This window comes from Akebia trifoliata, chromosome 13, assembly GCF_017979445.1.
Source record: "Akebia trifoliata isolate Shusen 1 chromosome 13, ASM1797944v1, whole genome shotgun sequence".
Lineage (NCBI taxonomy): Eukaryota > Viridiplantae > Streptophyta > Magnoliopsida > Ranunculales > Lardizabalaceae > Akebia > Akebia trifoliata.
In genome coordinates, this window is record NC_141387.1 from 32,784,495 (window position 1) to 32,811,397 (window position 26,903).

The following is a 26,903-nucleotide window of genomic DNA, read 5'->3' on the forward strand; positions in this document are numbered from 1 at the left end:
TTTTTACACTACATCTAGGAAGGTAAAAAACAAATAGTAAAAAAGAAGGGGATTCTTAACAATTAAGGTGAAATCAAGGAAAAAAATAGTCAAAAAGAGGGTCAAGTTGTTTTGTATTTATGTTAGCCCCACCACCTACCACTAAGTTGAACGATTAAATTCAAAATCTCTCTCTCACATGATAGACCCACCTCAAAATTTTAATTTTAAATCATAATGATAACGATCAAGATGATGATGAGGGAATGTAAAAGAGAAGTGGAAGATTATAACTATTTTCGTAAATCACTTTTATAGTATGACCCACCTAAAAAGAGTGTGTCTCACCACTTGAATTGTTTAAAAAGAGTGAGTTGGTTGGGGGCCACTTATAGAAAATGAGAAAGGGAGAGTAGGGAAGAGTGATTGAGTAAAATGGGTCCAAAAGAGAATGGAGGAGGAAAAAGTTATTCATACTTTAACAAGAAATAAACATTTTCACAATAACTCTAATTTAATCACAATGTCATAAATTAAAATAATATTACGTGTACAAGAAGTAAGCCAAGTCACAATCGAAGAAGGCTTATACCCAATTAGCCCAAGCCAAGATGAAGACGGCAAGATATAATTACCATAGACCATTTAGTTTGATTGTAAATTGCTCCAAATTGAACAGAAACAAAAACAAAAATAAAATGTAGTTGTCGGATGCTTAATTATCCTCAATCCACAAATCGTCATAAAATTTTATCTAATATTTAGATGCCGATCTTTTTCTTGTAATTTTGTTGTAAGTATATATGAAATTTTATTAATAATAAAAAAAAAAACTATAAATTTTATAATATAAAACTTTGCAAATTTATTTGCAATGATACTAAGCATGACCCATGATTTTTTTAATTTTATTTATAAGAGGTTGGTGTAGGGAACGGGGGGAGATGTAACCTTAGAAAGGGATAATGTATTTTATTAAATAGAGAGATTAAAAAATTTCTAATCACTTTTGTTCAAAAATCTATGTATGTTTAAAACAAACAAATGGGACCATTCAAAGACGAAAGAGTAATAGAAGGTATTTGTTGTGTAATCTTTTTTTTTTTTTTTTTGTTCTCCCTCTCTTATTTCTTATAAATCTTAAAACCCAACCTAAAGAAACCCTAAAAGCATAAATTATATAAGAAAGAAAGGATGGGAACTCGGTGTGTCTCTTAAAAGTCTGCAACAGAAAAGAGGAGGGTCTTTGGGTAGATATATATAAAAATACATATATTCCCCCAACACCAAACAACACCACCAACACCCTCTCTGCCTCTCTCTCTCTCTCTCTCTCTGTATCACGGTCTTTGGAAGAGGTTTTGAAGATAACTGTAACAACTACTTGTTGGATTGGATAGATAAATAACAGAGAGAACGAGAAGAATGTGTGACTGACTGACTGACTAAGTCAGTTGTTTTGAAGATAAGAACTCAAGAACAGTACCACCCACCCACCCAACCTTGTTAATCCCGTCCTTGTTCTCCTTTTATTATTATTCTTGAAAACCAACAACAACAATAACAAGGTTTGTTTGTTTGTTTTTTTTTAAAACTTAAATCCGTTTGTATCTCTGTTTCCTTTGAAAACTTGTTATTCTCATTGTCAATCTCTATTGATTCTTCTTTCTTATTGGGTTGTTGGGTATTTAGAGATTGGGATGATGAATCGCAAAATGAAGTATGTTTTGGTGACTGGTGGAGTTGTTAGCGGTCTTGGAAAAGGGGTTACTGCAAGTAGCATCGGTGTGGTTCTCAAGTCTTGTGGTCTTCGCGTTACTTCCATTAAAATAGGTTCAACTCTCTCTCTCTCTCTCTCTCTCAAGATGCAGATTGAAAGATTAATCTTTCCCACCCATACTTCTTTCAGTCTCCCTCTTCCTCTCTCTATTGCTTCTTCTTTTTGTTTAAACATGTAAAATGTCTCCTTTATCCTTTATCTTATGTTTTTGTCCCTGGTTTTTTTTTTTTGAAGGATCTTTCTTTTGATGCTTTAATATCTCTGTTTTTGTCCTATTTCTTTTTCTTTATATGAATAAACTGAAGAAGAAAAATGGCTATATTCTTATATTGAATTTTTTTTTTTTCATTTTTCCCTAAGCTAAAATGAAAATGAGGGGTTTTTTTTTTAATGGGTTTTTTTTTTTTTTTTTGTGGGTTATGATTTGAATGGTGTTGTTTGGACATAATGGGTTACTTCTTTCTTTTCTTATTTTGTTAAAGAGATTAACTAGTAACACAGAAAATGGTGTTATGTTCACTAAAGTAAAATAGTTACAATTTTGGATTGTGTTGGTTTGGTTTTACTCATTTTTTTTTTCTGGGGTCACTTAAATTTTGCAGAATTGTTTGATTTTCATTTTCTTCTTTTATTTAAAAGACTATGAGATCATATGTAAATTTTTTTTGCTCTGTAATATCCACATGTGCAGATCCCTACTTGAACACTGATGCAGGAACAATGTCCCCTTTCGAGCACGGAGAGGTTTTTGTCTTGGATGATGGTGGTGAGGTAAAGAAATCTCCTTAAAGAATACTTCCTTGTATATGTTTGAATGCCATTATGACTTTTTTTATTTGTTCTATAGACCATGAACACGGATTCTAGAACATCAATAATTGCCCTAGTATAGGTGATAATGCTTCTCGTGTTATAATTTAGTGTACATTGTATGTTTGATTTAAATTAAATTGTTGTTAGCATTGCTTTCCGCATAAGGTGGCTTGAAGTCAAAAATTAAGTTACCATTCTTAAAAAAAATGACATCTTTTTGTTGTTTTGAAGGTGGACCTGGACCTTGGCAACTATGAACGGTTCTTAGATATCAAGTTGACCCGTGACAATAATATCACTACTGGGAAGATTTACCAGGTAATTTGGCTAATTGAACATCATTATACGGCTATTATCTTCTTTAGTTTACATGTTTTGGCAAATTTTTTATGTCGATTCCTAGAGAATCAAACGGTAACAAGGCCTTGATGAAGCCTAAAGTTTACTAGAGCCACTGATTTTTGTTCTTAATGTACAACAGTATGTTATTAACAAAGAGAGAAAAGGAGATTATCTGGGAAAAACTGTACAGGTGTGTTTCAATTGTTACCAAAGTTGTGTATTTGCTTAAAGCTTGACAAGTTTTTGTTTGATCCTGAATTTTGTATATCGTTACATATTAAAAAATAGAATAAAATAAAATTGTTTCACGTTTTCCTCTTTCGCAGGTTGTTCCTCACATTACAGATGCCATTCAAGAGTGGATTGAGCAGGTAGCTATGATACCTGTGGATGGTAAAGAAGGCCCAGCTGATGTTTGCGTCATAGAATTAGGGGGAACTATAGGTAATGTTAAGATCATCATTCTTGAAGCAGGGGCATGCAAACTATTAATGTGTTATGGTTAACTTACAAGAAACTCTTGATTCAGGAGACATAGAATCTATGCCATTTATTGAGGCATTGGGTCAATTTTCATACCGTGTAGGTAAGGAAATTTTGAATCTGCTTCTATCATTTGTTACCTGTCTCACAGAAATCATCTCTCTTTTGTTTTCTTTATATAATAATTCCATTTTTTCTTCAAATGATGCTCTTTCAGGCCCTGGGAATTTCTGCCTTGTTCATGTCAGTCTTGTGCCTGTTTTGAATGTTGTTGGTGAACAGGTATATTGAACTGCTTGTGAATGTTAATGCATACTTAGGAAAAAAATGTATATGGTAGATACGTGCACAAGTAATCTTTGGATTTAATCACCGAGTTGTCTATAAGCAAACTCTGGACTTGTAAGCATATAATTATGTATTGGCTCTGACTAGTTCTGTAATTATTTTGTCCACTTTTAGAAAACAAAGCCTACCCAGCATAGTGTTCGGGGCCTAAGGGGATTAGGATTGACACCAAACATATTGGCTTGTCGCAGTGCAAAGGTTTTGATCTCTCTTGCTTCCACCGTTTCTCCTCTATTTGGACTGATTGTGCTAGTCTCAAGTTTCCAAATTTAAATTTCTTGGACAGGCTCTGGAGGAAAATGTGAAAGAAAAACTCTCTCAATTTTGCCATGTCCCGGTACTATTACCAAATTAGTGATGTTACTCCTTCTGTGCTCATTGAAAATAATTATATAATTTGTTATTTACTTATAAAAAAAAATTATATAATTTGTTATTCAAGGTATTAATTGTTGTAAAATGTGTGTTACACAGGCAGAAAACATTCTCACTCTTTATGATGTTTCCAACATTTGGCATATTCCTTTGCTATTAAGAGTAAGTTGTTTAATGGCACTTTAAAGTTTATTTTCAGCCATGGTTATCTTTTTAACAACAATTATGTGGAATTTAACCAGGACCAGAATGCACATGAAGCAATCTTGAAAGCATTGAACCTTATGGGGTTTGTCTAAATTCACTTATGATTATCACCTTTTTTTTGCAGTTTTTTGTGTGTGACCTGACAGCATAATTTTTCATCATGTGCAGTGTTGCTAGGAAGCCTGCTCTGGAGGAGTGGACTGCTAGGGCCAAGCTAAGTGACATGTTGCATGAACCTGTGGGTCCCAAAACATTTCCAGTACTCTTTGTAGTAGTTTCATGATCTAGTTACTGCAAATTCTCATACATTGAAATGCCATGTAATTTACAGGTCAGAATTGCCATGGTTGGAAAATATACCGGTCTTTCAGATTCTTACCTTTCTGTGTTGAAGGTGAAAGTGGCATGCAATTTATATTCTATGATTTCTTATCCTATGGGCATTCCAACTTTTCATTTATTTTTTATGCAGTAATTTTCCTTGATTGGTTACAAGTCCAACTAAAACATGGACACTTCTGGACATGAACAAAAAACTATCATATTATATCGTCAAAATGCGTGTCTCATTTCAACGCAGTAAAAGCAGGTGTCCTTTTAGGCTAATCTATTTAAAGTTTCATTTAATTATCGTAACATATAAATAAATAAAAAATTATTGGGTCCTAAAAAATTATTTGTATGATATGAAATAATTAAAGTTAGGTTCTGACACACAGTTTGATCTTTCATATTTTCATAAAGTATATTTTTCAACCTGCTCTAAGTTTTCTTTGTAGTTTTATTTCATTAGTATACGGTACCATCTAATATACTAGACAATTTGCATATCTTACTCTTTTTTATTTTCTTACATTATGCTCTCTATTTTTAAGGGTGTAATAGGTGCTTACGTAATCATGATCTTTAAAATAATTTGAGATTGTATTCATCTGGTTTTTATTTTTTAATATTTTTGTACAGCCCTATTAACATATTCGAATTTTCAGAAGTTGGAGTGCCAATCACCTCTCAACTCCTCGACACTTGGCACTTGTGCCATGTGTCTAGGTAACACTGATTTTCTTCGCTTGTCAGAAAAAGATTTGAACCTTGTGATCCGTAATAAATATCATGAAAGGCAAGGATACTTGTTGGAGCTGGCGTCTAATATCTTTAATTCTAAAAGAACAAAGATACTTGTAAAGATACATTCCCAAAACATTGAGTTTTTTCGGAGTCAATGTTTTGTTTCGTTCTTGATTAAAACATTTTGAGACAACCTTATGCATTTCACTGCTCCACTGGAAATTCTCTCTGCCCCTACCGTACTCCAGCTTGCTAGTTTCCACTGCCTGTCCAAGGGTTGAGCCCTGGTATTTGACAGTGGACTTGAAAAGCCAATCCAAAACATTCCTTAAGCATTGAATGTTTCAGGTCAATGTTTCATTCCAATCTCGACCAAAACCACAATGATTTGCAGAACATTCCGGAACGGAACGAAAGTTGTTACTTAGTACATTTATCATATGCTCTCATCTCCTTGTACCATGAACTCGTGGTTGAGAAATTGTAAATCCTATTTCTGTAAGAAAGATATGGATGTCCCTGCACCTAGGTAACATAGGATGTTTTAAGGAAATAATTGATTTTGATTGTTTTGTGGTGTGAACTTCTGGTTCAAGCCGTTACCTACTTCATTATTTTTCGTAACTCTGGATTTTTTTCCAGATATGATCCTATTTGTTTTTTTTTCATATTCTTTTGATATTTTGTTCAGTTTCTTGATCAGTCCCATACTAAGAAATTGTTATAACCCATGCTTTATTTAAAAAAAAAAATAGTCAATGTTTCACCTACTGAACATGTAGCCCTGTATATGTGCATGTTTGTATTATGAGCCTCTCTTAGTGAGTAAACAGTGATGTGTCTCTTATAAATATTTTTTTTAAAGTTGATCAAAGAGTGGGGTCGCTCTTCCAATTCTAGTAGTGTACTTACTAATTGGATGAAATATGTTTGTTTGCAGGCACTTTTGCATGCTTCTGTTGCTTGCCGCAAGAAACTGATAGTGGAATGGGTTCCAGCTAGTGACCTTGAAGATGCAACTGCGAAAGAGGTTATTTTTTATTTTGACCGCATTTTTTTTTTTAATGTACAATGCGTTTTTTTTTAATGGGTAAACTGGACTTGAACCCACGACCTCAAAGTTGTTTTGCAATGTGTCAAACCAACCGAGCTATGGGTCTAAAGCCCATACAAGACTTATTTTGTTGATAGTTGGAGAAATATTTTGTATTTGCAGATGCCCAATGCTTATAATTCTGCATGGAATCTATTGAAGGTAGGCCCTAGTTAAGGGTTCTGATGTTATTGGTGGATTGGCTGAGTGAAAGTTCCGTCCTAGTTTTGTATTCCTATTTATATCTGTTGTCTTTCACTTCAGGGTGCAGATGGTGTTCTAGTTCCAGGAGGGTTTGGTGACCGAGGGGTTGAAGGAAAAATTCTAGCGGCAAAATATGCTAGAGAAAATAGAATTCCATTTCTTGGCATTTGCCTAGGGATGCAAATTGCTGTAATTGAGTTTGCGCGCGCCGTACTTAAGATGAAAGATGCTAATAGCACTGAGTTTGATCCTGAAACTACGAATCCTTGTGTAATATTTATGCCAGAGGTATATAATTCTATCATTTTTTTTTTTTTTTTTTGGGGGGGGGGGGGGGGGGGTTCACATTCAAATGTACCCATTTATCTTTTATGCTCATTTTATTTATTTTAGTGACGGCTATTCTCTCTCAATGTTGCAGGGTTCCAAAACTCATATGGGAGGCACTATGCGCCTTGGATCGAGAAGGACATACTTCCAAGTTCCTGATTGCAAATCCGCAAAGTTGTGAGTACTATGACTCTCTTAATCATCTTTATTTGTTGATTGTCTTGTACTGTTGGCATTCCTTTCTCCACTTGCATTTCACATATTTTTGTATGTGACATAGTGTTGCAAAATGTTCTTAAGCCTCTCAAGCACATGCCTCAAGGGAACCAAAGCACCCCTCAACTTATTAAAAAAAATGTGAAGTTTATGAGCCATACGGCTCATCCATTGAAGCTTAGAAAGGGTCAAAGCCTTTCCCCAAAAGTCTGGGATTTGTTGGACAAATCATGCTCCTCCATTGAATTTTACAATTTCTTCTGTTAATTCAAATGAATTAATTACCACTATCATCACCTACCTCAATTCACATTCTTTATGTCCTTGCCCTTCCTTTCTCTCTTATAGAACTTCCAACTTGCAAAGTCTTTCTAATTGGTACTGTAATCAGCCTTTGTAAGACATGACTTAGGAGGTGTTTGTTTAACACTGATTTCAGCACTTAATACTGAATGCAATTCAGCTTCAGCAATCAGCACGTTTGTTTACTCTACATTTTCAACACTTATTGCTGAAAAATAAGTGAAAAGCATTAAGTGAAGTTGGATCACTTAATTTTTTTGCTGAAGCAGTAAGCACCGGTCTTTTTCAACACGGACAAGTATGCCCTTATACTTGAAATGATATTACCTCTTATGTCCTAAGGATAATGATATAAGCACCCCACAAATTAATGAGGCAACCCACACCAATATTATCTCTCCTATTTTCTCTCTCATCTACGTATTTAAATAATATTAATTCAAATTAAATAATATTAATTCAAATTAAAATATAATATTAATTCAAATTAAAAAAATAATATTAATTTAAATTAAAAAATAATATTAATTCAAATTAAAGAGAGAAAATTTCGACCTTTAAAGGGTCGAAATTTTCTCTCTCCTCCACGCATTTAATAATATTAAATATTTCGAAAAAATAAAAGAGGAGACAGAAATTTCCTCTTTCCTTTTTTATTTATTTGGAATATTTAATATTTAATATTTAACGAAATATTTATATTTAATATTCTCTCTTTTTAATTTGAATTAATATTATTTTTTAATTTGAATTAAAAAAATTTTAAATTTACTTTTTAAATGATGTGGAGGAGAGAATTTGTTCGGCTAGGTTCCCAAAACGAATTTCATTAAATTTAATATTTTTTTAATAAATAATTTTTATTTTTGGATTTTATTAATAATTTCCCCTTAAACATACAACTGTTGAAAAGGGTAATATAGTCAATTTATCAGTTTTCAGTATTAAATAAGAAACAGATTTATGTAATTACAACGCTTAATTTGAATCAGTTCAGCACAATTCAGATCTGTAAACAGACAACAATTTCAGCACTTAAATTCAACGCTTATACAGTTTCAGTAATTATAATCATTCAGCACTTATTTGTTCAGTTTAACAAACAACACCTTAATCTTTGGGCTGCGTTTACATTTTCACAAATGAGTTCATTTTTTATTTTATTTTCGTCTTTTCACTCATCAAATTCAAGACCCTCATCTCTCTGATGCTCAATCCATGAACATGTCGTTTCTTGATTGCAATCACGCCATAACTCTGTCTTATTGAACTTTCCTATTAATTTGATTGGAATACATCACTCACATAGCACACCTCCACTTTAACCATCATGCTCTAGTTCTATGGACAACATCCTCCTCAATCTTCCCATCATTATGTATGATGATAGTCTTGAAAGGTGTGCTCCATACATATATTTATGCCCGTCTTTGCAATTTTAGTGTGTCCGACCTATTCTTCATCATGGACCAACTTTATGGTCATGTGTTTTTTTTTTTTTTTTTTCTTTTCTTGTATTGGGTATATGGTTTGGTTTTCATCTTTGGACCAACCATGTTTCTCTGAAGACCATCATCATAGCATGGTCCTATTGGAGTAAGTGTATAGTTTGATCATTGTCATAAACCATGGGTTGGTCTTATGGGGGTTAGATAGCATGCACTCGTTGGTGCTATGCATAACCACTTACCTGAGACTTAACCCAAAAACCTCTAGTTCAATTTGCCTCACATGACATATTAAGTTCATTTTTTGCCATCATCAAGTTTCTGATCTCGGTAAAAATAGGGTTACTGATCAAAAATAAGTTGGTCCTCAATGTGGAAGACATCTCTTGTTGCTTATGTCGTTCATATCCCATTTGGGAAATCATGAACTACTATATCTGCCGCATCCATCACTACTGGTAGCGTGAGCACTGTACACATGCACCCATAAACCGAAGTAGAGGCCCACCACCATACATGAATAATCGTTCAAACATGATGGCCTTCATGGTTCCCCACCTTTTTAATTATTTTTTTATGATTCTAAATATTTCATGCTAAATAAGCATCTTGTCTTGTAATCACTCTTCATGGCTACTTGAGCATCACTGCATGTTGCACAACATCAAGCTCCAACATTTTTTTTCTTTTGATATATTTAAAATTGAAAATTTGTACAGGCCTATGAGGAGATGAGAGCATATGACAGCATAGGAATATATATGATCATGTCACTTATCACAAATGAATTGGCACTTTGGCAGCATTGCATTCCGTAGTGATTTGCATTTTGACTTTTGACTTGCACTTCTACACGACCAACACAAGCCAACTCTGAAACTACCACATTGTCATACATGGATTTTTCTTTGAAATCTCTATCTCCTTGACACATCACACTTAGTCAATATGAGTCTGCTCTAGGGTTGCTATCATTTTTCGTACATGGCACCCAATCAAACATGGGCTTTCAATAAGATTGTAACTTTTCCATACACAACCCTCAACCAACAATGATTATGCCTTGATATCGTTATCTTATTGCACATTATACTTTCACTTGCAACTTTTCCAACACAACCCTTAACTAATGATGAGTATGCCTTGATATCGCTATCTTATTACACATTATACTTTCACCTGCCATCACCACGACTATATAAGAAGTCACCTATCTTTCTTTGCATTCTCAAGTACGTGTTAATTCCTTGACTTAGCTCTTTCCATAGTAGCTTTTCTTCTGAGGCCCTGCCTTCTTAGGCACTAATTGGCTCTCTAACATCACTCTTCCATTGCCTTTTGTTGTTCGAGGCTGCGTGTCCATGTGTCCACTGTTTCCCTAGCATAGCTCTTGTTGTTATCGATTGTTTTTCGAGGCCTTGCTTTCTCAGATGCTTATTGGTTCTCTGGCGTGTCTGATGCAGTATATGATTGTTTTTCGAGACTTAGCTTCTTATGTTCTTATTGGCTCTTTGGTGCACAGCTCTTGCCATACTTTTTTACCTTTTGAGGTCATGCCTTTAGTCACTTATTGGACCATGGCACAACTACTGCCGTAGGTGTTAGCCTTCTAAGGACGTGCATTTCGAGGCCTGTCTTCTTAAGTTTTCATTGCCTGCCTTCATAAGTGTTCATTACCTTTCTAGCACTATAGGAATTTGCCTTTTTAAGTTCATTCCTTTTTCGGACTCTTATTGATACTCTTTCCCTAGGCACTTGCCTTCAAAGGCTGCCTTACCTTCTCTAGAGCTTAGTAGCTCTTTGGCACACTCTTTCCATAGTCATTTGCTTTTCAAGACACTACTTGGTTATCTATCATTACTTTTACCAATGTTTATTGTGTTCTGAGTTCCTGCCTTTGCAAGCTTATTTGCTCATTGGCACAACTCTTCCAAAAACTGTTTGCCTTCCAAGGTCTTGCTCTCTCAAGCAAGTGTTATCCCCATATTATAGCTTATTTCTATAGTCATTTTCCTTTTTGAGGTTCTATTCTTTCTCATAACGAAGGTCACATACTTGGCAGTATTCATCCTTACGGCAATGCTGTCCTAGGGCAAAAGGCTTTCCCTTGCAACTATTTTTCCTCGAGGAGTAGGCCATAATGATGGCACCATGTCATCTTAGGGTGAAATGACCACTCTTGGAAGTTGGAACCATTCCACCTCAGGCTGATGGTCACCCTTGCAACACCATTCTTCTTTCGGGTGGTGTCATCTTTATGACACTTGCTCCAGATGCACAACAATCTTATTCCATGTTAAGCTTCAGAAAAAATTGGCCAGGTATGACTCTTAAACATCTATGAGATAGCTCTGCCATCATACACTTTAGCAATCAACAATCACGGTAGCCGTAGCACAGCAATGCCTTTTATGCTTTTAATCTAGAAGGAATCCCCTCTCTAGTCATCAAATGAGGGGCATTTTAGTCATTTGCGCACTCATTTACCTTAAGAGAACTCTCTTTTCCTCTTCTCTCCGACTCTCTTTCGAAGCTGCATTCATCTCCTTCCCCCTGATAACTTGAGCAACAGCCCCCAAATATCCACGGCCTTCCAGTCAGTTTAGGTGGGTAACTGGAGCCACCTCATCCCTATCCTTTCACATGCATGTGTTCAAGCTTTGTCCACACATCAACACTGGAATTCTTCATGTTATTTGACCTGTCTGTGATTTGCTTTTTTTTGTTAGATATGGAAATGTAAACTTTGTGGATGAACGGCATCGGCACAGATATGAGGTATTTAGCAATGACATACATATGCTCCATACTTTGTTTTGCACAGTAGAATTTTTATTTAATATATTGTCTTCTGTTTTGTTTTATTTGTTTGTCCATCAGTAGGTTCTCATAGTGCTAGAATTTATTCTTCTGTTTTATATAGGTCAATCCTGATATGATTACACAACTTGAAAATTTTGGTCTCTCATTTGTTGGCAAAGATGAAACTGGTCGACGAATGGAGGTATCTATTCAGCACCCTATTATTTTTGAATAATTTATGCATCACTAGTGGTTCTGATTTCTTGCTGGTATACTCTCTGCAGATTGTTGAATTGCCTTCTCATCCATACTTTGTCGGGGTTCAATTCCATCCTGAATTCAAATCAAGACCTGGCAACCCTTCTGCCCTTTTCTTAGGTATTTTTTTTTTTTTTTTTCACTCATCTTGAATAGAAAAATTAAAAAATATTATTAATTAGGGAGAAAAACAATATGTTTCACGTATTAAACAAAATTACAAAACCATAAAATATTCTTCAACTTCAAACTTGACAATTAATTGATGAGACCCACCCCAAATCTTTGGTTTCAGGCTTTGTTGTACTCGTGTTTAGAAATGAAACAATTTTACATTAATGAGCTATCAACTTGGTTCACTCAGTCAAGATAGTTGGAATATGTGCTGCATTCATGTCTGTCATGCATTGAAACCTTGAAATTGGTGTTCTCCTCAAGTGTAGTATATGGATGGTTATATAAATCCGGGCCTAATAATTTATCTATCTTAATGTAACAGGGCTTATAGCAGCTTCATGTGGCAAGTTAGAAACATTCTTGGAGAAGCCCGTCTCCGGGCATGTTGTTAACAATGTAGTAACAAAGAAGGACAACATGAGTAATGGAGCTAAAGTCCACCAGAATGGTAATGGAAATAAGACTGTCAGCAAATTAGTAAATGGAGTATATGCTAATGGTAATGGATTGCACCACTAAACAAAACAAAACATTGTGCGTGCTGGGGCTCATTATGGTTTTTATTATGGTATGGTTTTATTGTCAGTAGTTTTTTTTTTTTTTTTTTTGGGAAGTGCTTGTTATTGTTGACATGCCTCCACTTATCCGGATTGTGGTCTGTACAAATTTTCTTTTTGAGTATGGTTAAGAGGGTTTATAGCTCTTCTTCTGAAGGGATGACGACTTGAGAGTGGTATGGAACAGAGCTGAGTTCCAATCTTTTAAAGGGGACAAAGCCTGTTTTAGTTTTTCTAGAGTAATTATTAGAGGAATGGAATTATACAGGTTGAGGATGTAAACTTCTCTTCTTTTCTGACGGAAATATTCAATTTTTTTTTTTTTTTTTTTTTGGTGTGTGGGAAGATTTGTGCTATTAAATTGAAAAGGTAAATTTTATATGGTAAGTGAGAGCATAAGAGCATTTATTAGATCCAAACTTAATATTTTGAATATATATTTTTTTCTTCTTATCTTTTGATTTTATGTGATTCTTGTTTTGAAAGAAGGGATCCATTCAAATGGTGGAAATAATTTCAATGGTTGAAAGATGGGTTAGTTTTAAGAAAGAAGTAGTCCTACAAAATATTCACTAAAACAAAAAAAGGTGTGTACAAAACCAAAGGGATTAATATGATTCACATAAAAACCAATGTTTTAAAAACAAGGCCGGTCATTGTGTACTTGTGTTAAATGGCCAAAAAATCTAATTAATTAATTTGTTGCTGTGTCTGTGTAGGGAGCGGTCCAATTTTTTGGGTGACTTTACAAGTGCCCCTCCATCCATGTTTTGGTGAATATTCCAGACTGTCCTTGACTAACTTAATAAGATTTTTTAAAAATAAAAATAAATGTTTTTTGTTTTTTGGGTTCTTTTAAATTTGTAATCCACATATATCCTGGTGGAAATTGATGTTGTCTTTGAAGTTGAAATGCCTTATTTTGGGAAGAAATAAAAAAAAAAAATGCTTACTTTTAATATTTAACTTTTGAGTTTGATTGGTCTAATCCGTTAGTTGGAACGATTTGGGCTGATTCAGTGAGTTATACGAGTCAACAAGCGGTCTGATTTTTAAAAAGTCGATAGGGGGACAGTTAGCAATAAATAATTAATCAGGTCCATCAAGGTAGAGGTAGAGAGGGATACCGTGAATTAGTGTTAATGTGGGTGGGTCCCACCACGTACGTACGTCGTCGTGTCAAATTTTTATTGCTATATATCATGGTAAAAAAAAGTATGTTGTTGAAAACTTTGTTTGGGTGGGACCCATTGACCAACTGTTCCCGTCGAAAATAACGTGAAACGGGACCACATTTTTTGGAATTTGGGGAGACTTTAGTTGAGATGATGAAAAAAAAACAAAAACAGGCTATTCTTAAATATCTTTGCCATTTGAGTCGATCGATGAACTGAGGAAGCTCTGGACAAACACTATACTAATATTAATTAATTATGCGATATTATTATTTCGTCAAGTCAAGTTTCAATTTCATTACAAAATACAAATATTTTGGCCAACCCAGCCGTCCACATTTGCAACCTAAATAAGAAAACGTGAAATGAACAGCAAACTTCTATGTGGACTCATTCTCTATTTCTTTTGGTACATCTATCATTAATAATCAATCATTAGTGAGAGGGGGGTAAGAAAGAGTAAGACTATTGATTTATTTGCGTGCAAGGGAATGAATGGTATCGTGTGGATGGAGAGGACCGACTACTAATAATAGGAGGGGGATTACCCTTATTATAGACATAAAGTTAATTAAAGTATATAAAGAAAAACAAATTATTTTATTTGTGTAATGATTTATTGAGATCACACAATCCCACACCTTGTAAATTGACAAGTTAAGACATTCGTCAATAAGGCAAACCCGTATACTGATAAAAAAAGACCTTGCAACAACATTTTAAAATTGAAAACTTTGCCATTTACCTACTAAAGTGTTTTTCATAAATAAGATAACTGTTGGAATTTAGAGAGTTGAATTTGAAAATCTTTTAATATTCAATGGATTTAAACCATAGGGTAAATTAATCCTAATTTTTCGTTTTTTTTTTTTTTTTTTTTAATTTTGTAATTTTAAGTTTTAATTGTTAGTATTGATTTTATCTTGTATAATTTTAATTTTACATAGACTAGGAGAAGAATTAATTTACAATTCTTAAATAGTTATATTTCTAATAATTTTAAAATTGATAGAAGTAGTGGGCGGGCTCACGTACACACACGGGACTTAAGAAAAAAACTCAAGGTTCTAATTGAGATTTGGATCCATCGATCCGAAATACTTCATGTGGGTGTGCACGAAGACTCATTCTTGCTTTAATTGTCAATGCATATTTTATTTTAAATTCTAACCATTTTAATTCGTTTGTAGTGTTTTGAACCAGTATAAAACGAAGATATTTATGTGTGTTCTAAATCAATTTTAAACAGTCACTTTCTCTTTAATTTATATGATTTGGTTTAATCCAATTATTTATTAACAATTGATCTTTTACTTAATATGGTATTTCAAAATCAAGGATTTGTGTTGTCAAGATTATACGCAACATATTGATCTATGATTAATGAGAAGCACAAAGAATAATAAAAAGGGGTCTTTTCAATTGCTTCTCTTATATAATCTTTTAGATAATAGAAAGAAAAATGAAATTTCAAGAAAATACATTACATAAGTTCACCAAGCCCAATAGTTGGAACGAATTTCATTGTATTTGAAGAACTCAAAACAAATCGTATCAGAAATTAATTTGATTTGTACTATTTTTTGCAATTCAATTTAATATTTTGGAGAAATGAATTTGATAAGTTACGTCAATATAATATAAGATTTAGAGTCGTGATAATCTAACACTCTTTTTTTAGACGCCACCCAATGCTTTCATCACTAAATCATAAATCATTTGCCTTGGGATACATTTGAAAAATATTTATGATTCTTTAAGGTCAAATAGTGTAAGGGGCGTCTGAAAAAAGAGCGCCAGATTATCATTAGTCTCAAATTTATGTTAGTTAGAATATTAATTCTTTGACCAGTCAATGGAATCCACCAAGCAATGATAGTTCATGATAAAATTAAGATCAACTTGATCAAATGATCATAGCCCTCCAACCTGTTACGTATATCTAGTCCAATCCAGATATCGAATCAATAAGAATCATAAAACCATTCAAATTTCGATCCACTACTTGTTGGGACTGGTTTAATAAAATTGTGCAACGCGTGACAACATAAAGTTGGTTGGCTGACCCTAGTGTCTAAGAATCAGTGGCACAAATAGATTTGTAGGGCTCATTGAGATATGCTCAACTTTAAATATTTCATCCTTAAAAAAAAAATAAAAAAATAAAACCTTTTAAATATTTCTAATGCTACTTTAGGTATAAAAACGACTTAACACATCTTATTAACCGTGGGGGATAAAATCTTTAACCTCCAAGATAACGACATATGTCAATAGAAAACGAGAGGTTCCACATGAGACTATATTCTAACTTATATCTTGACATTGCTATAGTGATTCATCGAGGGAAGAGACTGAGATGGAGATTAGAGAATCAGAGTTCTGTGAGCAAAAAGAGTTTCAATCCTTTAATTATCTGGATTTGAGTGATTAAATTAGAAATTACTCTAAATAAGGAAGTCTCACATGATTCTCATTCCAAAATAGAAGGAGATAAAAAAGAAAATGTGTAGAAGAAGAATTCCCCATCTATAAATAGAGGAAGATCCCCATACTAAAATATACAAAATTTTAACTCGAAAATTATGCTAAAATTTCTTTGGACTTAACATAGGCATCGGAGGCTCTATGCAACAAGGAATATGGAAGACTTCAAGGAATTTTAGGTCATCCGATCAAGAGTTTGAGAATCTCGAGGTAAATAGAAGAGTCACCTCTACATTGACTTCCCATACATTTTTTTTTTAATTGGGTGCAGATTTCGTACTCTAGGGAGTTGAACAACTAACATTCTCTAAGTCCTCTTTCTTTGTCTATAGATCACATCACCCATTTTGGTATATACTAGAATTTGCTCGTGCCTATATGACATAGACATCCTCTTTGGGTTAAAAGGGTAAAAGAGGAAAGATAATAAAATTAAAGGGGTATTATTGAAAAAAATGAAGAAGAAGACAATATGTAAAGTAGAAAAAGAGTATTTTTAAAATTAAGAACAAAGTTGAAGTCACTTCAAGATTAGGTCTCATATCGCACACCTTGACAAGAAAGTGTATGGGAACCATAGATGTTTTCCTAGAGATAAGAGTGAAAAACATTTATGGTTTCTATCCACTTTCACGTCAAGATGTATGATATGAGGTTTTATCTTAAGGTCACTCCAACACAACTCTTTTTAAAAAAGAATAGAAGAGGAAAGAGAATGAAATTAGAGGTATGCTTAGAATGGGAAGAAGAGAAAATCAAATAAATCTTGAGACAAAGAGAATAAAATCACTATTGTGTTTTATTACAGGAAAAATTACTTAAAGGACCTCAATGGAGGGAATTTTTCTAAATAATCCCTAAGTTTTGGGCGGTCTCTTAATAGAACATTTAGTAAACTTTTCTTTTTTTTTAATAGTCCTTGGACCTCATCTCACCTATATAAGGTCTTTGGAAAATTTGATTCGTATTTACAACATTGAGTTCACCACTTTTTATTGTCTAATTCACCATTTAATTACTATCAAGTTCAATAGTTTTTTAACTTATGGAAATATTGTTGAACTCGACAATAATTATATAAAAAGTAGTTTGCTCGACACTAAGTTAAAAAGTGTTGAACTTGACACTCAGTGTCAAGTTCACCACTTTTTATTTAATTACTATCAAGTTCAACAATATTTTCGTAAGTAAAAAAACGTCGATCTCAATAGTAATTAAATGGTAAATTCGACACTGTAATGTGAACCAATTTTTTCATTTTTTCAATTTCAATACTTAGTAAATCTTCTCGAAATACCAAAAATGCATAAATCGTAGTTGCAAATCAACAGTTACAATGTAATCATCAAAAATTCAAATCTCAATTTTATTGTTCATTTTTTTTTATAAATCATCGAAAAAAAAAAATGTTCAAATGTTCAACATTAAGATAACATCATTCTCCATTTGTCATTCATGATCAATGATCGTCGCAAAATTATCACAATCATCGTTGAAAAATCTAACTATGTGAAGAAGATGAGAAAATAATAGTTTGACTATTTCAATGACATTATACACGTGAGATGAGATCCATCGAATAGTTAAGAAAATAAGAATTTACTAAATGAACTATTAAGATACCATCCAAAACTTAAGGACTACTTAGAAAAAAGTCCTTCACCAAGGTCTTCTAAGTATTTTTTCTTTTATTATATAGATATAGATATAAACATGTTAGAATTTGCCATACCTCTTTAGGATAAGGTGGTAAAAGAAGAAAGACAATAAAATTATATGGTTATTAGTGAAAATGAGAAGACGAGGGAAAACAATATATAAAGCAGAAGGAGGCAATGAGGATAGAAGAGAAAAAGCAATAAAGGTAGGCATAGGTGGTCTCGAAGTTAAAGTGAAATAACTACACTTTGGAAATTGAATTTTGTACCAAAAGTGCCCTTAAAAAATTATCTTCTTACCAAAATACTATTTCAATTCCCCAAGGGTATTTATTGAACTTTAACATGTGCCCTAAGGGCACATGTTAATATGCATTAAATACACCTCCAAAATTTTTAGCTAAATAAAATGTCCTAAAAAAATACTTTCCTACCAAAAACAAATTCCTCACATGCTGATTTTCAAGGTGTATTCTTAACAAAACCCTTAAAAGAAAAGAAGTATGCAGTCAAAATATTTTGGCAATAAATAACTGCTGAAGATGATTATGATGATGACGATGATCTACGGTGTAACATCACTGTCGGTGAGCCAAAAAGAGTGTGAATGATGCCAAGTCAAAGTTACAAAGTGGCTTTAGAAGAAGATTTGTTTTGTTCCTACAACGCAACAAAGCAAAACATGTGGTGGGGTCCGTTGGACAAACACTATACGACAGCATATAGACTAATGGACTTTCTAGATATCATACAAAACGGATTTTTATTTTTATTTTTATACCACTTGTTCATGGAATCCCTCGAATTATTCTTTCGAACAAAACCGTTCGTTTGATAGAAAACTTTAAACGTCGTTTGAGTAATGTTTTATTTGCAGTTCACACTTGACCCACTCTTTCTTTCCTAGTATTTATTTACAAGGGCTTCTCGGCACCCTAACTTTTACTTACTAGACTCCAATTAATTAATTTAAAAAGAATAGCTCTTATTATAGGAAAAATTACTCTTAAAATCACATTTATTACAGTACGGACCAACAGGTCCCTAGTTATATAATATGGACCTTTAAAGATCCCGATTTTGAAACGTTTTCCTAGTTACTTCTGTCACATTTTTTTTTCTTCAAAACTACTAGAAATATCCTTCATATATATATATATATATATATATAATATATAGATAGAGGGAGCATTCGGAGGCCCTAAAGAGAATCAAACATTGTGCCAAACATTTTTTCAATGTATGGATTAGAAATTTTGGAATGAGCTGATTTTTGGTGAGGATGATCTATATGATGAGGAGATCATCCTCAACAAATATCAACTCATTCCAAAACTTTTAACCCCTTCAAAAGTGGTTTATAAAAAATTGGACGGTCCACGATTCTTCAACTTGTAAACTAGGGTTCTCATTCCAAAACTTTTAACCCCTTCAAAAGTGGTTTACAAAAATTGAATGGTCCACGATTCTTCAACTTGTAAACTAGGGTTAGAAGTTTTGGAATGAGCTGATTTTTGGTGAGGATGATCTCCTCACCATAGAGATCATGCTCACAAAAAATCAGTCCATTCCGAAACTTCTAACCCCTATTTTGAAAAATGTTTAGGGCCTCCGAACGCTTCCCATATATATATATAAGTTCGGCACCCAACATTTGCCCAACATGTTTTGTCCTACATGGGTTAAAAGTTTTAGAATAGTCTGATTTTTGGTGAGGAGATCATCCTCACCAAAAATCAGTCCATTCCAAAACTTCTAACGTCATAAAAAATGATTTACAAAAAATGGACAGTTCACGATTGTTCAACTTGTATATGTGGGGCTAGAAATTTCGGAATGGGCTGATTTTTGGTGAGGAAGATCTTCTAACTGTAGAAATCATCCTCACAAAAATCAGTCAATTCCAAAACTTCTAACCCATGTAAGACAAAACACGTATGGTAAACTTTAGGGTAAAGCATAAGGTGCCGAACATTTCCCTATATATATATATATATATATATATATATATTAAGTTACTAATTTGTTCTTAAGTATTTAATAAATTACTAAAAATACCTTAATCTTTTATATGTTTCTCTTTCCTCTCTCTCAAATCTAATTAAAAGAAGAGAGTTTTTATTGGCATCCCAACTTTTACCTATTACACCCCATTTTAAATGTTGATACAATCAAATTTATTACTTGACCCATTTTTTTAAAGTAAGATCTTATAATTGAGAATCCACTATTATTAATCAATAATTACAAATTTATAACTGAGAATCTACTATTATTTCGCTCATTTTGAAATTCTACCCCTAGTTTACATGTTGAAGAATCGTGGAACGTCCGATTTTTGTAAACCACTTTTGATGGGGTTAGAAATTTCGGAATTAGCTGATTTTTTGTGAGGATTTGGCACTTTTTAGGGCCTCCGAATGCTTCCCATTAATAATAGTAGTTTTTTAATTATAAAATCTTCCTTTAAAAAAATGGGTCAAACAATAAATTCGATTATATCAACATTTAAAAGTTGGGGTGAGATAAATAATGTACAAAATTGGGGTGTAATAAGTAAAGTTGGGTATCAACATTTAAAAGTTGGGGTGTGATAAATAATTTGAGAAATTGGGGTATAAAAAAAGTATTTCTGATATTAAAAAAAAAAGAGAAACATATAAGGGGTTAGGGCATTTTCAATAATTTATTAAATACTTAATGACAAATTAATAACTTAATATATATAAAGGGTATTTCTGATAGTTTTGGATAAAATTGTGATGGAAGTTTCATAAAGTCTCTACTAAGAAAACGTTTCAGAAACGAGGTCTTTAAAGGTTCATATTCTATCACTAGGGACTTGTTGGTCCGTATTTTAATAAATATTATTTTAAGAGTAATTTTCCCCATATTATAACATTTTTAATTTATGGTTGAACATTAGATCTCAATATTTTATTCTCTTTTGTGGAAAAAAAATCGAATAACAAAGAGCATGACATCAACATCATAAAGATTGGAGAAATGATCACCGTCAACGTTGATAAATTCTCTTTGATGTATTGTTTTAGCTAGTGGCATTCCTGACTTTTTCATTTTGATTAATTTTTGTTAGTGTATTATAAAAGAAATGAGTTAATTCTTTTTAGGAAAAAGCACTTTCCTTACTAACTTAGTAAGATTTTAAGCCTTACTAAGCGTAATTTTGCTCAAATGGAATACTACAGTAGTAATCCAACACCATAGTCCTCTAAATTTCATGGAAAACATAGATTTGAAAAAAAAAAAAGGATTTTGATCTATGGTTTTGATAATGAAATGCTATCAAACTTCCATAAAATTCACAAATTTAAAATTAAATACAGTGGTGAAAAATAACTTTTTTTTTTTTTTTTTTTTTCAAAAGTAGATAGAATTTTTTCCTCTACAACCAACCGTATGGCATCGGATCATGTTTTGGATGCTACAAGGTGAACTCCACAAGCCCTTAGGAAGACTAGTTGGACATAATTTTTTAAGGTAAATTCTCAAATAATTATCTAAGTTTTCAAAAATATTGAAAATGTTACATGTGTCGACACAATTATCATATAACGTTAACAAAACATTATTAAATTATCGATACTATATGATAACTTTGTCAACATTTCACACATAATTTTTTTTTTTAATTATTTGAAAATTTACCCAATTTTTTATTAGGGTATTACAAGAAAATCCTGCACGTGAAAATGTTAGTTCTTATTTTAAATGGCACGCCTTAATTTTTTATTGAGTTGTGATGATACTCATATGACTGTATGACATGGACAAATTCGAAAATCGTAGATCTATATGTCTCGGGATACATAGTTCCCTTAGGATACAGTTTTTTAAAATGAGGAAGTGTAATCATGTTTCCCGAGGAGTTCAAATCGACGGTACCCAAATTTGAAAGGTCATTGAGTCATTTGAGCATGCACGTGGCAATCATATTATCAAGACTCTTTTTTACTAGTGTATCATAAGAAATTCCTGATATCAAAATGGTACTTGTTATTTTAAATGGCATGTGTTAATTTTAATTAAAGTGTTATAAATAATTTAAGAATTAGATTACAACAAGTCAAAAATTGGACTGCCAACTGCCAATAGAATCACTCTCTATTTAATACTTTTCTTACCTACATCTGCGTCTACAATTATATACGGCCAATGCACCGAATTTAACGCAAAAAAAAAAAAAAAAAAAAAAAAGTCATCTCTTCTCTTGTCTTAAAGTCTTTAAAGATATATATATATTTTTTTTCTTTCACTGTCTCTCTCTCTCTCTCTCCTCTTGGGTTTTCGAGAATTTCTCATAGACCACTTGATCACCACTCAACATGTTCTTTAGAAAATTTTCATCTGTAGCTTTAATGGCGGAAAGACACAGTAGATATCCCTTCAAATACAAAGACGGCAAAATAATCCCACCTCTTTCATATTTAAAATACTCTCTTTTCTCTCTCGTCTTTCTCTCTCTCTGGCTTATTTTTCTCACCTTTTGCTTTAGATCCACAAATCTCGTTCACGATGGTCGGAAAATGTCTGTCTGTGACGGAAGTGTGTCAGTTTACGTGTACGAATTGCCGGAGAAATTCAACCAAGGACTCCTCCTTGACTGCCGAAATCTCAATGTCTACACCGACATGTGCCCACACGTATCTAACCGTGGATTGGGGCAACCACTCGTCCAAATGGGTCCAAGCTGGTTCGCCACGCACCAATTCATAGCAGAGATGATCTTCCACGCACGTGTCGAGAACCATCCTTGTCGTACGTGGGAACCTGACAACGCGACGTTGTTCTACGTGCCGTTCTACGGTGGGCTACACGCGTCTAGCAAGTTTCGTGAGCCAGACCTCGAGATACGAGACAGATTGGCTGTTGAGTTGACGGAATATCTGAGTCAGCAGCCCATGTGGGAAAGAAATTACGGTGGGGACCACTTCTTAGCCCTAGGGAGGACGGCTTGGGATTTCATGAGGACGGAAGACGGTCCGGACTTTGGGGCAAACCGCCTTCTCAAACTTCCAGAGGTGAAGAACATGTCTGTGTTGACTGTGGAGAGACACCCATGGGAAGGAACCAATCAGTACGGAGTACCATACGCCTCTTATTTTCATCCGTCCACGTCGGATGAGATGATGACGTGGCAGGATAATATGATGAGTTCCGATCGGCCCTACTTGTTTTCCTTTGTTGGTGCTCCACGAACCGGTGTGGAGAAAGCTGCCATAAGAGACGAGATCCTAAAGCAATGTTCCGAGTCGACTCGGTGTTTCCTCTTGAAATGCGGACGTGGAGCAAGCAAGTGCCACGAACCAGCCGAGGTGCTAAAAGTGATGACTCGGTCACAATTCTGTATGCAAGCACCAGGTGACTCGTTCACTAGACGATCCACATTCGACTCGGTACTTGCGGGTTGTATTCCAGTGTTCTTCTCTCCACATACGGCGTACACACAGTACGAGTGGTATCTACCAAAGGAAACGAGTGAGTACTCGGTGTACTTAAAGGAGGGGGAGAATGAGAATGCGAGTCGTCGGATCGAAGAAGAGTTGTTGAAGATTCCAAAAGAGAAGGTGGAGAGAATGAGGAGGACAGTTATCGAGCTGATTCCAAGGCTAACCTACATGCATCCAAATGCCTCCACCACCGACATCAAAGATGCTGTCGATGTTGCACTTGAGAAATTGTCGAAACACGTGCGATCCTCCAAATTAGTGCCCACCACAACGACTACTGCCACTACAACATAACATTAACACAAGCCATAGGGGGAATCCCTAGGAATCAACTTTTCGTTTGATGGAGAGCCTGGTGTTGTTTTAAGGACACACGTGTCTGTATGGATATGGTGGACGTAGGAACTATTTTTCTGTTGTTCAACTAAGAGTTGATTTCCTAGAGATTGGATATGTTACCAAGATTCATTTCATTGATTAAGTAAGTGAGTTAGAAGCTCTAATAATAAATAGGTATATCTCTGTTGATTGTTTTTGTTTACTCTATTTATATAGCTTTTGAAAATTGTTGGTTGATTAGTCAATTTCTTCCCTATTATTATGTTTCTCAATTCGACTAATTTCCATCTTCACAAACCTAATAATTTTGTTCACTTCACCCCATAGTTTAACCTCATCAGCAAATCGACTATTGACAATGAATTGTGATTAAGAGATTATATCTTGAAAAAACTTATTATTGGAAACCCTTTTACAAATTTAAAATTTTAGTTGAGTTTGGAGTGAATATCATTTAAAGGAAAGATAAAAAAAATAATAATAATAAAAATAAAAAAATTGATCTTCATTTATTTATTTTCTCAAATTCTAGACCAACTCTACCAAACAATTATGTAGTGGTCTTGGGTCTTGCCCTTGACCATAGATTTAATATTATTCGCAAATGGGGACCAAGCAATCACAATGAGGATTCCGAAGCCCAGCATCTTGCCTTAGGCCCAATATCAAGCCCATAAGACTCTGCAAGTAAAACTGAAGCCATCAGAGAAAAAGGTAATTGGGTGCAAATGGTGGCCCCACTACCAACTCAAAGATGACTTTGTTTCACTTACATTCTATATTAAGACCTTAAAAGGAAAAGTTAATTTAGACACACCCCTTTTGGTTTTGGTGAATTTTTAAGATACCCCTACTTTTTCAAAATAATGAAATACCCCTTGGCCTTATTACGGCCTTAGTATTTTAACAGAAAATGATGAAAACTCAAAATATCCTTGTATTCAACTTCTTGTTAAAAAAACTCTTGATTTTTCAACAAGAATGCTTCATGTTAAACCTTGGGTTTTGGTGATAAGACCACCATTTATTCTGATTTGATTAATTACTTCATTATTTTCCATTATTTAGACTTTTAAATCAATGAGTAGAAAAGCGGGAAAAAAAAAAAAAATCTACCTTAGATAACTTAATTTGCCAAATAATCAAAGGGTTTATTACAATGGAACTTTGGAGAAAAAATTAGAGTGCTCGAGGGGTGTGAACAGGGGCAGATTTAGAGTGGGGGCTTCAAATTCTATAGATTAATGTGCTATTGCAACAGGTTTTAGCGGCGGATAAAGAAATCTGTCACCATTGCCCTCACAAAAAATATGTCCACTCTTAATTGCCCCCACAAAATTTTTTCTACTCTTGACTGCCCCCACATGAGCAAAATCCTGGCTATGCCCCTGGGTGTGAACAAGCGTTGCCAAATAAATAAAGGTTTCAACCCTAGAGATTGAAGATGATGGATTTGTTCTTTTTTTTAGAAGGTGGGACGGGGTAGAGAGGAGAAAAGATTTGTTGCAATTAGGTTTGAAGAGGGTGGTAATTTGGTCATTTTTGATTAATCTCTCATAAAAGACCAGAGTCATGGGATATGTGACTAGTTTGAAAATTGCAGGAGATATCTCAAATATTTACCAAGACCTGGAGGGGTCTCTCTAAATGCCTCTGAAGGAAAAAGGACTTCATTCGCAAAAGCTGTTCAACCTAAAGGTTTCAATTGTTCTTTTTGTTACAAACTCTATTCAAAGGTATACTTTTGGTAGGTTATCTAATTGTGGGGATGGGCCTAATATAAAATTTTCATATGTAATATAGGTCATGATAGCAGAGCTCAGAGCTGTAAATGGGCTGGACCACAGGTCCATTTACAGCTCATATTCAGACTAGGATGGCACTCACGGGCCATGAGCCCATGAAATGATGCAGAGCCAAGTTAAAGCTATGGTTAACATTTATGTGTTCCTAATCGAAATCTAGATTGGTTAGCCTGCTCATTTTTGGACAACCAATTGACCGTAACACCCCACGATGGATCAGGTCAAGCAATAATGTTGCTGGAGAATAATATATGTAGCAATATCAATTAAGATATTCTACATTAGGAAGTTCTAATAAAGTAGAATATTTATGTTAGGTTAGTTTCCTTATCTTGGTTGATGTAATCCTTATAAATATCATATTAGGATTCATGTAATATTCATCCAAGAATACTCAATAAATCTAGTTAATCCAACTAGCCAACCTTGATGTTGTACAAATCATAGAATATATCTCATTTCAAGATTAGATAGCTTGGCTAGTACTGGCGCTCATCTATGTTACTAGTGACCATTGTCATGTATGTGCCTTTCTATTATGTTCGTTCGATTATACTAGAGTTAGGCACAGGCATCCTCATTTGGGTTTAAAGGGGTGAGAGAGAAAAAACAATAAATTTCGAAGGATATGAATGGAAAAGGGGCAAATAGGAAAAGCAATATAGAAAGTTGTAGGGGTGTTTGTGGAAAGGGATATAGAAGAGACAATAAAGTTGAGTGTTCTTGGGAAGGGGAAAAAAGAGAAGATAAAGGACGAGGGACAATTGTCTTGGAGATCCATTGTTTATGGGGTATAAGCCTTGAGACAAAAGAGTGGGATCCACCATTATGTTTTATTATATATATAGACACCCCATTTTTTCCTAGGCCGATCTCAAGAACATCAAGAACCTTTCAAAAATGGGCTTAACCAAAAGAATTTTTCAAAAAATTTTAAAACCCAACTTTTGAGAAATCAGATGGCCTGAAGTTCATTTTTAAAGGAAATTTTAAGCTTGGCCGAACCTTACTTTCAGCCAAGCCATATTTAATCCTAGAATAATCTCACCCACACCAAAGACAATTTTTGATATGATTGAACCTTAGATTTGGCCAGGGTTGAATTTTGGTTAAATTTAGCTTGGCTGAACCTTTGATTCAGCTAATTCTATTGGATAGTTAAGACCCATGTGAGCTCGTTTTTTT

At 33.9% G+C, this 26,903-nt stretch overlaps 2 protein-coding genes across 2 annotated transcripts; both read left to right on the top strand.

Moving 5' to 3' along the window:
• Positions 1-1,135: 1,135 nt before the first annotated feature.
• On the top strand, positions 1,136-13,075 carry LOC147388376 (uncharacterized). The gene is made up of 22 exons (XM_086420369.1): positions 1,136-1,547; positions 1,672-1,812; positions 2,451-2,530; positions 2,804-2,890; positions 3,054-3,104; positions 3,241-3,358; positions 3,444-3,500; positions 3,615-3,679; positions 3,860-3,943; positions 4,032-4,082; positions 4,220-4,282; positions 4,363-4,409; positions 4,496-4,565; positions 4,659-4,721; positions 6,336-6,425; positions 6,612-6,650; positions 6,753-6,980; positions 7,114-7,199; positions 11,719-11,767; positions 11,913-11,993; positions 12,076-12,169; positions 12,549-13,075. The coding sequence occupies exons 2-22, from the start codon at positions 1,680-1,682 to the stop codon at positions 12,743-12,745; spliced, it is 1,833 nt and encodes a 610-aa protein (XP_086276495.1). The 5' UTR covers positions 1,136-1,547; positions 1,672-1,679; the 3' UTR covers positions 12,746-13,075.
• Positions 13,076-22,368: 9,293 nt separating this feature from the next.
• LOC147388377 (Exostosin family protein) lies at positions 22,369-24,109 on the top strand. The gene has a single exon (XM_086421861.1). It carries the CDS (start codon positions 22,450-22,452, stop codon positions 23,866-23,868), a length of 1,419 nt encoding a protein of 472 aa, XP_086277987.1. The 5' UTR covers positions 22,369-22,449; the 3' UTR covers positions 23,869-24,109.
• Positions 24,110-26,903: the final 2,794 nt, after the last annotated feature.

Coding starts and splice junctions, on each gene's coding strand:
- LOC147388377 (XM_086421861.1), top strand. CDS start 22,450: ATGTTCTTTAGAAAATTTTCATCTGTAGCTTTAATGGCGGAAAGACAC.
- LOC147388376 (XM_086420369.1), top strand. CDS start 1,680: ATGATGAATCGCAAAATGAAGTATGTTTTGGTGACTGGTGGAGTTGTT. Junction 3,105..3,240: donor ATCTGGGAAAAACTGTACAG/GTGTGTTTCAAT, acceptor CCTCTTTCGCAG/GTTGTTCCTCACATTACAGA. Junction 12,170..12,548: donor CCCTTCTGCCCTTTTCTTAG/GTATTTTTTTTT, acceptor TTAATGTAACAG/GGCTTATAGCAGCTTCATGT.